This window comes from Lutra lutra, chromosome 16, assembly GCF_902655055.1.
Source record: "Lutra lutra chromosome 16, mLutLut1.2, whole genome shotgun sequence".
Classification (NCBI taxonomy): domain Eukaryota; kingdom Metazoa; phylum Chordata; class Mammalia; order Carnivora; family Mustelidae; genus Lutra; species Lutra lutra.
In genome coordinates this window covers 52,428,439-52,440,802 of record NC_062293.1, presented here as the reverse complement: position 1 = coordinate 52,440,802, position 12,364 = coordinate 52,428,439, and the positions used below count along the sequence as shown (strand labels likewise).

General features: G+C 40.5%; 1 protein-coding gene across 1 annotated transcript in view; it reads right to left on the bottom strand.

The window, feature by feature from the left end:
- Positions 1-6,659: 6,659 nt before the first annotated feature.
- Positions 6,660-12,364, bottom strand: part of TEKT3 (tektin 3) — a 46,122-nt gene continuing 40,417 nt past the window's right edge. The window contains exon 8 of the mRNA XM_047709163.1: positions 6,660-8,176. Coding sequence (XP_047565119.1) covers positions 7,960-8,176 — 217 coding nt within the window. The 3' untranslated portion in view covers positions 6,660-7,959. The remainder of the gene's footprint in view (positions 8,177-12,364) is intronic.

Sequence of the window (12,364 nt, the reverse complement as noted above, 5' to 3'; positions counted from 1 at the left end):
GCTCCATGCAATCCGTGCCCTCTACAATACCCACCACCTGGTGCCCCCAACCTCCCACCCCCCACCCCTTCAAAATTCTCAGATCGTTTTTCAGAGTCCATAGTCTAGGGAGCTATTTTTGTAGCTGTAACTCAACCTCAGATGAAAACATAAAATGCACACATATAGGAAAGAACTTATTTTAGTTAATTAGCACCAAAATGCTGGTGTATGTGGTCACTAAACACAATCAATTCCCATCTGGGACTGAATGTTCTTTAAGAAAAATATGCTGGCAAGACCCAGCACATAGAAGTCAATCCTACAGCCCATCAGGGTCTGTGGTTATTGCTGACAGAGTTCCAAGAGAGGTTGAGTGAAGGAGAATTTGATTTCTAAAACTGAGTACCTTCTATTGAACTGTCGGATATTTTTTTCCTTCTATCTGAAAAAACAGAGTATACACCCAGTTATCATCCTTAAATTCTACTTAAAGATAGAATCAAGGAAGTTTAGAGCTAAGACTTTGAAAGACTATGGTAAAATTAATCTATTGTGTTTATGAGACTGCTCAAAATATATCCCCATGAACATCTTTGGGGAAAAATAGCACATTGGTTGTAAAATATTTTTTTTAAAAACCCACAACTTTGAGAACATCTTATTCATTCTGAAGTGTTTAGAAAGAGGCAATGTAGTAATGTATCAGTGATTTTTTTTTCAATTTTTTATTTAAATTCAATTTAGTTAACATATCTGTATTATTAGTTTCAGGGGTAAAAATTCAGTAATTCATCAGTTGCATATAACACTCAGTACTCATTACATCAAGTACCCTCCTTAATGCCCATCACCCAGTTACCCCATCTCCCTACCCACCTCCCTCCAGCCCTCAGTTTCTTACCAATAGTTAAGAGTCTTTTATGATTTGTCTACCTCTCTGTTTTCATCTTATTTTATTTTTCCTTCCCTTACCCTATGTTCATCTGTTTTGTTTCTTAAATTCCACATATGAGTGAAATCATATTTGTCTTTCTCTGATTGCCTGATTTCACCAAGCATAATACCCTCTAATTGCATCCATGTCAATTGTGAATGGAAAGATTTAATTCTTTTTTTTATACTTTCTTTCTTTTTTTTTAATTTTCAACATAACAGTATTCATTATTTTTGCACCACACCCAGTGCTCCATGCAATCCGTGCCCTCTCTAATACCCACCACCTGGTTCCCCCAACCTCCCAACCCCCGCCACTTCAAACCCCTCAGATTGTTTTTCAGAGTCCATAGTCTCTCGTGGTTCACCTCCCCTTCCAATTTCCCCCAACTCCCTTCTCCTCTCTAACTCCCCTTATCCTCCATGCTATTTGTTATGCTCCACAAATAAGTGAAAACATATGATAATTGACTCTTTCTGCTTGACTTATTTCACTCAGCATAATCTCTTCCAGTCCCATCCATGTTGCTACAAAAGTTGGGTATTCATCCTTTCTGATGGAGGCATAATACTCCATAATGTATATGGACCACTTTTTCCTTATCTATTCGTCCATTGAAGGGCATCTTGGTTCTTTCCACAGTTTGGTGATCGTGGCCATTGCTGCTATAAACATTGGGGTACATATGGCCCTTCTTTTCACTACATCTGTAGGAAAGATTTAATTCTTTTTGATGGCTGAGTAATATTCCATTTGTTATATACAATTATGTATTTTATGTCATATATATATATGTCATATATATATATATATATATATATATATATATATATATATGGCGCCACATCTTCTTTATCCATTTCTTTGTCGATGCACATCTGAGCTCTTTCCACAGTTTGGCTATTGTGGACATTGCTGCTATAAACATTGGGGTGCAGGTGCCCCTTCAAATCACTGTTGGTATCCTTTGGATAATTACCTAGTAGTGCAATTGCTGGGTCATAGGGTAGCTCTATTTTTAACTTTTTGAGGAAACTCCATACTGTTTTCCAGAGTGGCTGCACCAGTCTGCATTCCCACTAACAGTGTAAAAGGGCTCTCCTTTCTCCCCATTCTCACCATCTGTTGTTCCCTGAGTTGTTTATTTTAGCCATTCTGACTGGTGTGAAGTGGTATCTTATTGTGGTTTTGATTTGTATTTCCCTGACGCCTAGTGATATTTAGAAGAGAACCTATCTGAGTTCAAATCCTGACTCTCAAACTTACGAGTGGCTTGACTCTGGATTATTCTACTTGCCTCAGTCTCAATTTCCTCATTTTTTTAATGTGGATAGTTAAATGTGTGCACCTTAGAGAACAGCTGTGATTGTGAAATAATAGTTATAAAGTTCTTCTACACAGCATGAGTTGATTATCACCATTATCATTACATGTGTCAATAAGAGATGATCATCAGCCCAGAGGCCAGATGTCACTCATGCTTTACTTTTAAGCAAACTTTCCAAACTTAAAGCTTCTTCAATGTCTCTGTCCTCAATTCTAAATCTAACAGTGCCATCATTTTAAACATTTTATTGTTGTTGTTGTTGTTGTTGCTGAGAACAATCTGGAGACCCTCTAACAGTATAAAATAGTGATTAAGAGCTCATATCCCAGTGTCACAGAAGGGGATTGAACACTCAATCCAGCATTTCTATCTGAGTAACCTCTGACTAGTTGCTTAACAACTGTGGGGTTATGCAACCTCTCTGAGTCTCAGTTTCCCCACCTGCAATAACAACTGTCTCATGAGATTGTTGCAATTATGATAAGAACGTAGTAATGAGCAACTCAAGAAACTTGAGTCATTAAAATTATCCAAGAACTTAGTAGTTCAAGACAACAGTTTATTATTTCTTATGATTCTGTAGGTTGGTTGGGCAGTCCTGCCTCCCCTGGGGTCAGCAGAGGCACTGGGAAGGCAGGAAGATTCCAAATGGTCTCATTCATATGACTGGCAGCTCGTGTCGCCTCCCCAGGAGCCTATCTGCAGCTATTGGCTGAAGTCCTTTTCCACAAGAGCCTCCCCATGTGGCTGTTTGGGCTCCTTCACAGCATGGTGATCTCAGGGCAGTCACACTTCTTATATGGCAACTAGGTCTCAGGAGCGTAAAAGCAGAAGCTTCCAGGCCTTCTCAAGGCTTGGCCAAGAATTGGCACAGTTTTACACTGCAGTATGTTGGGTCAAGTGATCAGAAAGTCAGCCCATAGTCAAGGAAATGAGAGGACTTTGCAATGTCATGACTACTTGGAGGTATGGTTATTTTCTCCCAAGATCCTAAGAAATATCTACTACATCTACTTTTTAGGAAAATGAGAAAGTTGGTTGCCCCTACCAGCATTATTTTAAAGTGTCAATGCTTTGGGGTGCCTAGATGACACAGTCAGTTGAGCATCTGACTCTTGGTTTCAGCTCAGGTCATGATCCATGATCTCAGGGTCCTGGGGTTGAGTCCCGAGTCGGGCTCTGCACTCAGAGGGGAGTCTGTTTGAGGATTTCTCTCTCCTTCTCTCTCTCTGTCTCTCCCTCTCCTCATGCACATGTTCTCTCTCTCGCAAATAAACAAATAAATCTTTATAAATAATAAATAAATGTGTCAATGCTTTAATCTTTCATTCTGTGATATAGATGGTGATTTTAAATCTTGTCTGTGGCCCTGGCTTATTATTTTCCCCTCAGGTTGCCTGACCTCATCTCTCTTAAAGAGCCTCCATCTTTGTGACACACATCAAGTGGCCTGGGTTTGAAAGGTGGAAAGGATCAGCTTATTGCAAATAAATTGGATACCCCCTAAAACATATAACAATTTTTGTTATCAGTGAAGGCATAGGTTTCCATAAAGTACAGGTTCTCAGGCAAGCAGAGGACCGTTTGATGGGGATCAGGGGAGTAGGAAAAGCATTCCTTATGTCTGAGTGACTGAAGACCTAAAATACCCGAGATGAGAGCCTTGAAACTTAGTTCAAAGTTATCACTTCACCTTACAGGGAGGAGGAAAAAGTAACTGAGAAAAAGAATTTGTTTGGTTCCCACAGCTCTGTCCATCCATACACAATGAGATAGCATTCATAGCAGCAGTAAAAGGCTCCCTCTTCCCCAACAAGCTCCCTCCTCACTGTGCCATGAAGACACCAGAGTTGCATTTTGGTCCTGGGGAGCTCTTTAGAAGGTCCTTTTTCTAAAAGGAAAAAGTTGGAGAAGAAAGGGACTTCTATTAGCTCCCAGCAAAATTAGCAATAACAGGATCCGGAGGGAATGAGCTATGGGTCACAAAGCAGAAACTTCTAGATGTTGACAGAGAAAGATTTGAGCTGAACAGGATTCAGAACAACTTAGAGAAAAGCTAACTGTATTCGTGCTGCCTCTTCTCTGCCCTGGACCCCTTGCAGACAACAGTCTTCTAGGGCACCTCTAGATTCTTACCTGTCCAAGCTCACTCGGGGCTGCAAATCCTTCTCAACTCAACACTCAATAAATACACACTACCAAGGTCTAGAGCTGGTCTGCAAGGTGAAATAGATTGTCCAGCTCTGGTGAAGAAATTAAATATTGTCTCTTTTCCCCCATGAATGCATGAATATATAGGGTTCCAAAAATACCATCAGAGCACTCTGCACAGAAGGCTGGTCTTGGCAATCACGCCAAGGACGAACCCAGCGTTGCTGGGAACAGTTGAAAGGTCAGGGCTAGCAGAGTGGACGCTGACACTGACCAGCCACCCCGCCCCCTCCTGTGTGCCTTGAGCCACCCCTGACGTACAAAGGGAAGGACTCCATCCCTGCTTTCGGAGCAAAGCAAAAATTATAACCTAAAACCAGACCCCACCTCAGCTATTTACAGCATGAACTCAAGACTCAAAAGTGCCAGGTGAGGTGTTTATGAAAACACTTCCCCGGAAGCATAAATGGACATTACTAAAATTATAGGTGACTTGGCTATTTGGGGCAGTTACACGCATTTCTAAATCTGAATGATGCTTGGGGAGGTGGAAGCCTTTGACGGTCCAGCAGCCCTTCTTAAAGCCACATACTATTAAAGATACTTGGGGATTGAGTATATAAAGCCACATCCCGTGTTGATATTTGCAGTTGTGTGATTCTCAAACAAGATCGCGCTTTGTGTTTCTTAGCTGTTCGTGGATTTCAGCATTAGAATATTTACCCTCGTGAAGCGGCCACAACATTTAAGACGAGCAACCGAAGGTTTATTTGTGGAACTTAGCCCATGGGTTACCGAAATAACAAGAAAACTGGCTTTTTCGGTGTCTGAACTGCGTTTTCTTCCCATCACATTCTTGCAATGCCAGCAACATATGTTTAAGGGAATAAACTCCGCAGGCATACAGTCTTTAAAAAAAGTAACAATTCATGGAAAAAGTCGGCAAGATTTTCCCCGAAATATATAACAACTTAGAGACGTGTGGAATTTATGTTTATTCTTACTGTCGTCTAAAAGTGATGACCATCAACGCTTAATTGCCCCTATTGCCTAAGTGCTCGAGTGGCACTTAAAGATCTTTGTTTCCATTAGAAGCGACGGGAGGACAAAAACTTACAATTTGATTTCTAAAATGATATATTGAGACGGCAAAACTATCTCCAGTCCAAGCTCACCATGTTTAAGTCAACTTTTCTAGCATTTTGAGATGTTTCATGAAGTTGACTAATCAAGGTCTGAGAAACTTTTAAGAAACACAGAGAGAGAGAGAGAGAGAGAGAGAGAGACAGAGAGATGGGGTTTGGGGCTAATCAACAGCAGTTAGATGGGAGTAAAGAGGACAGAGAGAGAGATGCAAACTAGCTAATGGGTGAGAGGGGGCTGCACCTAAGTGACAAGTAGGAGACAGGCAGAAAGTCTTTCCCTCCGGTAATCCCAACTTCCCATCTCAGGATTTCTGCATCAAAGGATTCAAAGTCAAAATGCTGTCGACATCCTATCAGGTTGAATTCCAGATGGTTCAGAAAACACTAGAAGAATTAGAAGAAATTACAAGTAAATCTTGAGATGAGGAAGAGCTTTCCCGGTGTAACTCCAAAGGCATAAATAAATCATAATGGAAACATTTGTACACTTCACCTTCTGTACATTAAAAACCATAAACAAAATGTAAAAGTGAGTGCCGTATAAAGAACCCATGTTCAGTACCTATGGCGAAAGTGTCCTATGATTGATATACGGAGAACTCTCACAAATAAATAGGAAAAAAAAAAATTAAAAAAGAAAATTCCCCTTCCTGTTTGGGGGAAATAGGAAAATAACAAAAACAAGCAATTAGCAGAAAAAATTCAAGGACCCAAGGAACAGTGCTCTACATCACTGGTGTCCAAAGAATAAGATGTTAAAGCAATTAAGACCATTTTTATACTATTAAATGGTAAAAAAAAAAAAAAAACACAAGTTATCAAAAATGCAGAAAGACTCACCCTCTCATAGACTGTTGGTAGGAGTGCAGAGTAACACAACTCTCAGGAGGGCAAAATGACAACACTCCATAAAGGCTTTTTTCCCAAAAAATTGGTTATAGAACATTCTAGAACTTCCTTACAATGGTACGTCAAAAAGCCATTAAAATGAAGTTGTGAAAAGATATTTAATGACATGAAAAGAGTAAGTAGGATTCAGCACAGAAGCATAAATGGGCTGAGGTGAATAAGGTACTGAGAATGGTATCAGACACATAGTAGGTGTTTTATAAGTACTAGCTACTTTATTTGGAATGATTCCGATTTTTGAGAGGAACACCAGTGTATAAGTACAGAAATAAAAATCTATACATATCAAAGTACCTAGTTTAGAAAAATAGAAGACATTTATTTTCTTCTTTTTTTTTTTTTTTTTTTTTTGTCTGTATTTTCTCAAGCTCCCACAAGCAAAACATATTGGGTTTTGGAGGTGGAAAGGAAAGATTTTCAAAAATGATGCTGTGGATAAACAGAAGGTGACATATTTATATATGGAAATAACCATAAACATTACCTATTACCCACATGTGTAGATAAATATTATACATATACACAGAGAGTCAAAGCAAAGGAATTGAGAGCACAGAAAAGAAAATGTTGACAGACCTCAGTGATCATTTCTGGGTGTTGTGATAACATGTGCATCTTAGGAGTTGGTGTGTGTGTGTTTTCATTTCCAAAATATGTCATGCAAATGTTTTTCATTTATAATAAAGAAAAAGTTATTTTAAACAAAAACGCCTGGGATACCACAGGACCTCCTGGAATTTAAGCAATGCCCCATTTTGCAACTCATCTAGGGTCAACGCCTCTGCCATCCTGGACCTCTTTGCACTCGGTTCCCTTGGAAAGAGTTACCAAGCCCTGTTGATTGGTGAGAATATGTTTTGCATTTCTCCTTTCTTTGTTTCTACTGCTATCACTCTAATATCGTTGCCCAATCACAATTTCATACAGCCATTTCCCTGCTCAGAGACGTCTGTCAGCTCCCCTCAACTCCTTGACCTGGAGATAAAGACCTCCCCACATTATACCCTTGGAATTATGAATCACAGTCAAACCGGTCTCCTTACTATCGTTCCAAATCCCCTGTGCGTTTTTCCACCCTTGTTTTTGCTCAGACTACCCCAACCACCACATACCCAAGGGCCTTTCTCCTTTCCTCTGGGTTTCCTTACAGACAGAGCTAAAAATCCACCTTATTCGTGATGCCTGCCCCCACCACCTACCTAGAGGAAATGCATTTCTCCTTTCCAGCCTATTCATGTTACACAGGCGACAACAAGAATAATACAAATAATCTTTTTTTTTTTTTTACCTTCTCTATCAGATTGATTATATTTCTTTATATTCTTCCCACAGCTCAGAAGTCTAGTACATAGTAGAAAATGAAGGTTTGGATGTAAACAACAGATTCTCTGAGACAGCACACCGGTACATTTCTATCAACACGATCCTTTAATAAGTGACTATATTAGCACTCTGTTTAAATTAACTGCAACAGGGCTGTGGTTCCACTTTGCCGGCTCCTGGCGGGGCCCCTAACAGAAGCCCTCCAGCCGGAGGGTGTTGGGGAAGGTCTTGCGCATGCTCATGCATTTTTCCTGGTCAATGTAGAGGGAGTTGGCTTTGACCGCCAGGTCATGCTCCAGGGTGGCCTTGGTGTGGACCAGCGACTGCAGGGTGTCCTCCGCGTCCCTCAGACGCTGCTGCAAGGTCTGGATGGTGTCGTCTACCTCGTACACCTCATTAACAAGGCTGCGTGAAGAAAGAAACACCAGGTTAGGTTAGTGGAAATCACACTCTGGAGGCTGGTTATGGGCTGAATTAAGGGCCTGCAGGGTTACTGAATTCCTGCCGGAAGGTGGCTGCTGGGCTGAGTGCACAGGAAGCCCCCAGTGGCACAAGGGTCATCCCAGTGTCAGAACAAATGAGCAGAGGAAGCAATACTTGGGCTTCCTTGGTGTTCTAGAATCAGGCCAGCGCCACTCCCAATAACAACGCCCAGAATCCAAAAGGCAAGCTAAGCATATTTTAGGGACACCATCAAATTTACCACCAAGTTGTCATACACACACACACACACACACACACACACACACACACTTAAATTATTATTTTTTTTTTTTTTTAAAGGGAAAACTTGGGCGCCTGGGTGGCTCAGTGGGTTAAAGCCTCTGCTTTTGGCTCAGGTCATGATCCCAGGGCCCTGGGATTGAGCCCCGCATCAGGCTCTCTGCTCAGTAGGGAGCCTGCTTCCTCCTCTCTCTCTGCCTGCCTCTCTGCATACTTGTGATTTCTGTCAAATAAATAAATAAAATCTTTAAAAAAATTTAAAATAATTAAAAAATAAAAATAAAAAGGAAAAACTTATAAATGTGACTTTTTAAAAAATAGTACAAATCAGAAAAATCAAAGTTTTGCTGGATTTCCTTACATTTTTTTATCATCAAAACTGTTTTCATTGTTAGGAAGAAGGGGACACCCAAGTTTACTCAGGGGCTAGAGTTCAGCACAATGGCAGTGGGAAGGGTTATCGAATGGGACATTCCTGAAATTTTAATGCCCCTACCCCCCAGGAACCTCCTAAGGCAATGCCTCAAGTTCCCAGACTGAATATATTTGTAATTGTCGAAAATGTAATAAAACAGGATAAGGCTTGAAATCAGCTCCATAGAGGGTGTAACGGGTTGTAGTTCTAATTACCTTGTGATGATTTTTTTTTTTAAATGGCACATTTTTTCATGAAGACAAAAGAAAAAATTCATGAAAAAACGTATAGCATCTCCTCCAATTATATTAGTCAATATGGTTTCAATTTTCATTTCTCTGATTATTAGCAAACCTTTCCTAAGTGTCTGTTGGTCTTGTTGCTTGCGTCATTTCTTCTGTGAACTGCTTCTCTCCTTTGCTCCCTTTCTACTGATTTATTACTATTTATCTGACTCATTTGCAAAGAGCTCTTTCCATATTAGGCATATTGATTTGGGGAGGGGCCTCTGTTTTGCTTCTGGCAAATGTTTTCCCTAATTCGTTTTTTGCCTTTTTAAATGTAGTTATTATGTTTTTATTATATGTAAGATTTCAATTTTTACAGTAAACCAAATCTTTCTTTTTCTTTGTGATTTCTTCCATTGTGTTTATATTTAGAAAGCCTTCCCTTCCTAGGGAGCAATTAAGCAGGTTCTCCTTTACCCACTGATTTGACCAAATATATTGTGGAGAGATAACTATGTTGTCACTTGAGAAAAAAATTAGGAAACAGTATATAAAAAGACAATAATAATAGTAATAACAGCAACACACTTATTAACTACTTTATTATATATATATACACATTATACATGAAGTATACATATAAATATGTACGTATTTACTATCCTCAGTACTTTACATGATCAGACAATTTAATCCTCATAATAACACCATGAAGTAGATATTATGATTATCCCCATTTTACAGATGACAAAACTGAGGTATAAGGAATTTAGAGTTTTGCATGGAACTACCCATCGGCTGCTTTTAATTACCACGCTGCTCCCCTACCTAACTCCAGTCAACCGAAAACACAACTCCAAATTTATCAAATTGACTCAATATTAAGGTTATTTTATTTGGGAACTCATTTATCAACAGACTGGAGGTGCATGGAATTAATTAAAATATACAGTAATACAGGGGCTCCTGGCCAGCTCATTCAGTAGAGCATGAAACTCTGAATCTCAGGGTCATTAGTTCAAGCCCCACATTAGGCTTGGAGCCTACTTAAAAAAAATAAAAATAAAAAATAAAATAAAGCATACAGTAATGTAAAGAGAATAGCAACGATGACCACATAAAGATATGTGGGTCCCTAAGGATAGAAAGGGATTTCACCATTATAGAAAAATTTCCAAGTCATGTTAAAATCATTATTATACCCAGGCAACTGTCTGGCTTCACAGAACTCTGCAGCTGGAAAATAAATGTGAGAGGTCATCAGGCCCAGCTTCCTTGTTTAGCAGACAAGGAAACTGAGCCAAGAGACCCATGAGCTGCCTGCCGTCTCCACAGGCACGCGGCCCACATGTGTGTTTATAAGCTTTGCATGGTTATCCAGGAAGCTAAGAAGGAAATAAGGAGTCTCACTGGCCGTAATAAGGATCTGGGTCCCATTTACTGCCCCTACCATGTCAGCTCCCTGCAAGCAAAGGGTAGAAGCAGAGACCCGGCATGTTGGCGTCAGCATCGAGGACCCCCTTGGGTAAGACCATTTCTAATTGTAATCCCCACCGTGTAAGGAGGCCAGATTAATACACAGGAAGCCCAGTTAAATTTGAATTTCAGATCCATGTGCAATTGTTTTAGTGTAAGTATTTTTTAATTGTGATCAAAGACAGACAACAGAGAATTTACTGTCTTAAACATTTTTGGGCGAACAGTTCCCACAGCCTTCCCTCCGTTCACACTGCTGTGCAATCACCACTACCATCCATCCACAAAACTTATCTTGCAAAACTGAAACTCAGTCCTCATGAAAAACTAATACCCCATTGCCCCTGGCAATAACCATTCTACTCTCTGTCTCTCTGGATATTTGGGATATATCTGTATTGAAAATCATTCACTGTTTACCTGAAATTCAAATTTTACTGGACATCCCCGGTTGCAAAATCGGGCAACCCCACCACAAGGCCCGTGTAGTGCCCAGCACAAAGTGGGCTCCCACGCAATATTAAAGTGGCACCAAAGAGAAATTTTTCTACCCCAAACCCTCCGTGCTCTCTTCTTCCTAAAGACACAGTTTTTTTTAAAGATCATTTTTTATTTATTTGACAGACAGATCACAAGTAGGCAGAGAGGCAGTCAGAGAGAGAGAGGAGGCGGAGGCAGGCTCCCCGCTGAGCAGAGAGCCTGATGCGGGACTCGATCCCAGGACCCCAAGATCATGACCTGAGCTGAAGGCAGAGGATCTAACCGCTGAGCCACCCAGGTGCCCCCTAAAGACACAATTTTAAGGAGATGTACCAATTCACAAGCTGCAGTTTAGGCTGAGTGGAGTGGAGACTAGAGTGTAGAGAAGGGGGTTCTCATTTTAGACTCCATAGAGATCTATAAATTCCTTGAATTCATTTTAACATCAGACTGCATCTTGATCTTGTGAAACTGAACAAGACAACTTGCAGGGGAAAATACGGTGGAATGTTTGACACCAAAGAATAAAGGAATAATTTCTTCGCAGTGTTACCTTGTGTTGCGTCGTAGTATGAGAAAACAAGAGGAAACAGCATTCATACCCAATGATAATGTATGCTCTAGCCACATGATGGAAACAGGCAAGCAACACTTTGGAAAAAAGAGAATTTGTACTTGAGGTGGGGGAAGAAACTCAATATGATGTTGACTGAAAATGTCAAGATAGGGGTGCCTGGGTGCCTCAGCCAGCTGAGTGTCTGACTTCATCTCAGCTCATGATCTCAGGGTCCTGGGAGTGAGCCCCAGTAGGGCTTCCTGCTCAGCAGGGATCTGCTTGTCCCACTGTTCCTCCCCTGTCCTCCCCTCCACTTCCCTCCCCTGCTCATGCGCCCATGCTCTCTCACTCTCTCTTTCTCAAATAAATAAATAATTTTTTTAAAAAGAAAGAAATAGAGAGGGAGAGGAAGGAAGAGAGAGAGAAAGGAAGGAAGGAAAGGCGGGAGGGAAGGAGAAGGTAGGGAAGGAAGGCAGGAAGGCAAAGTGAGGTTAGAAAATCCCAAAGGCAGCGTGATCACAATTTTGTTAACATGCCTGGTGTCAAGTACAACAAAATGCTAACCTCCATTATCCCTTCATGGCACAATAAATCGAAGATGGGTTTTATTTTTTATTTTTCCTGTTTTGTTTTGCTTTGTTTTTTCCTATCATGAACAGATGCTACTTTTAAAATCAGGGAGAATGAGGTAAATATTTTACAAAAAGCAAACACAG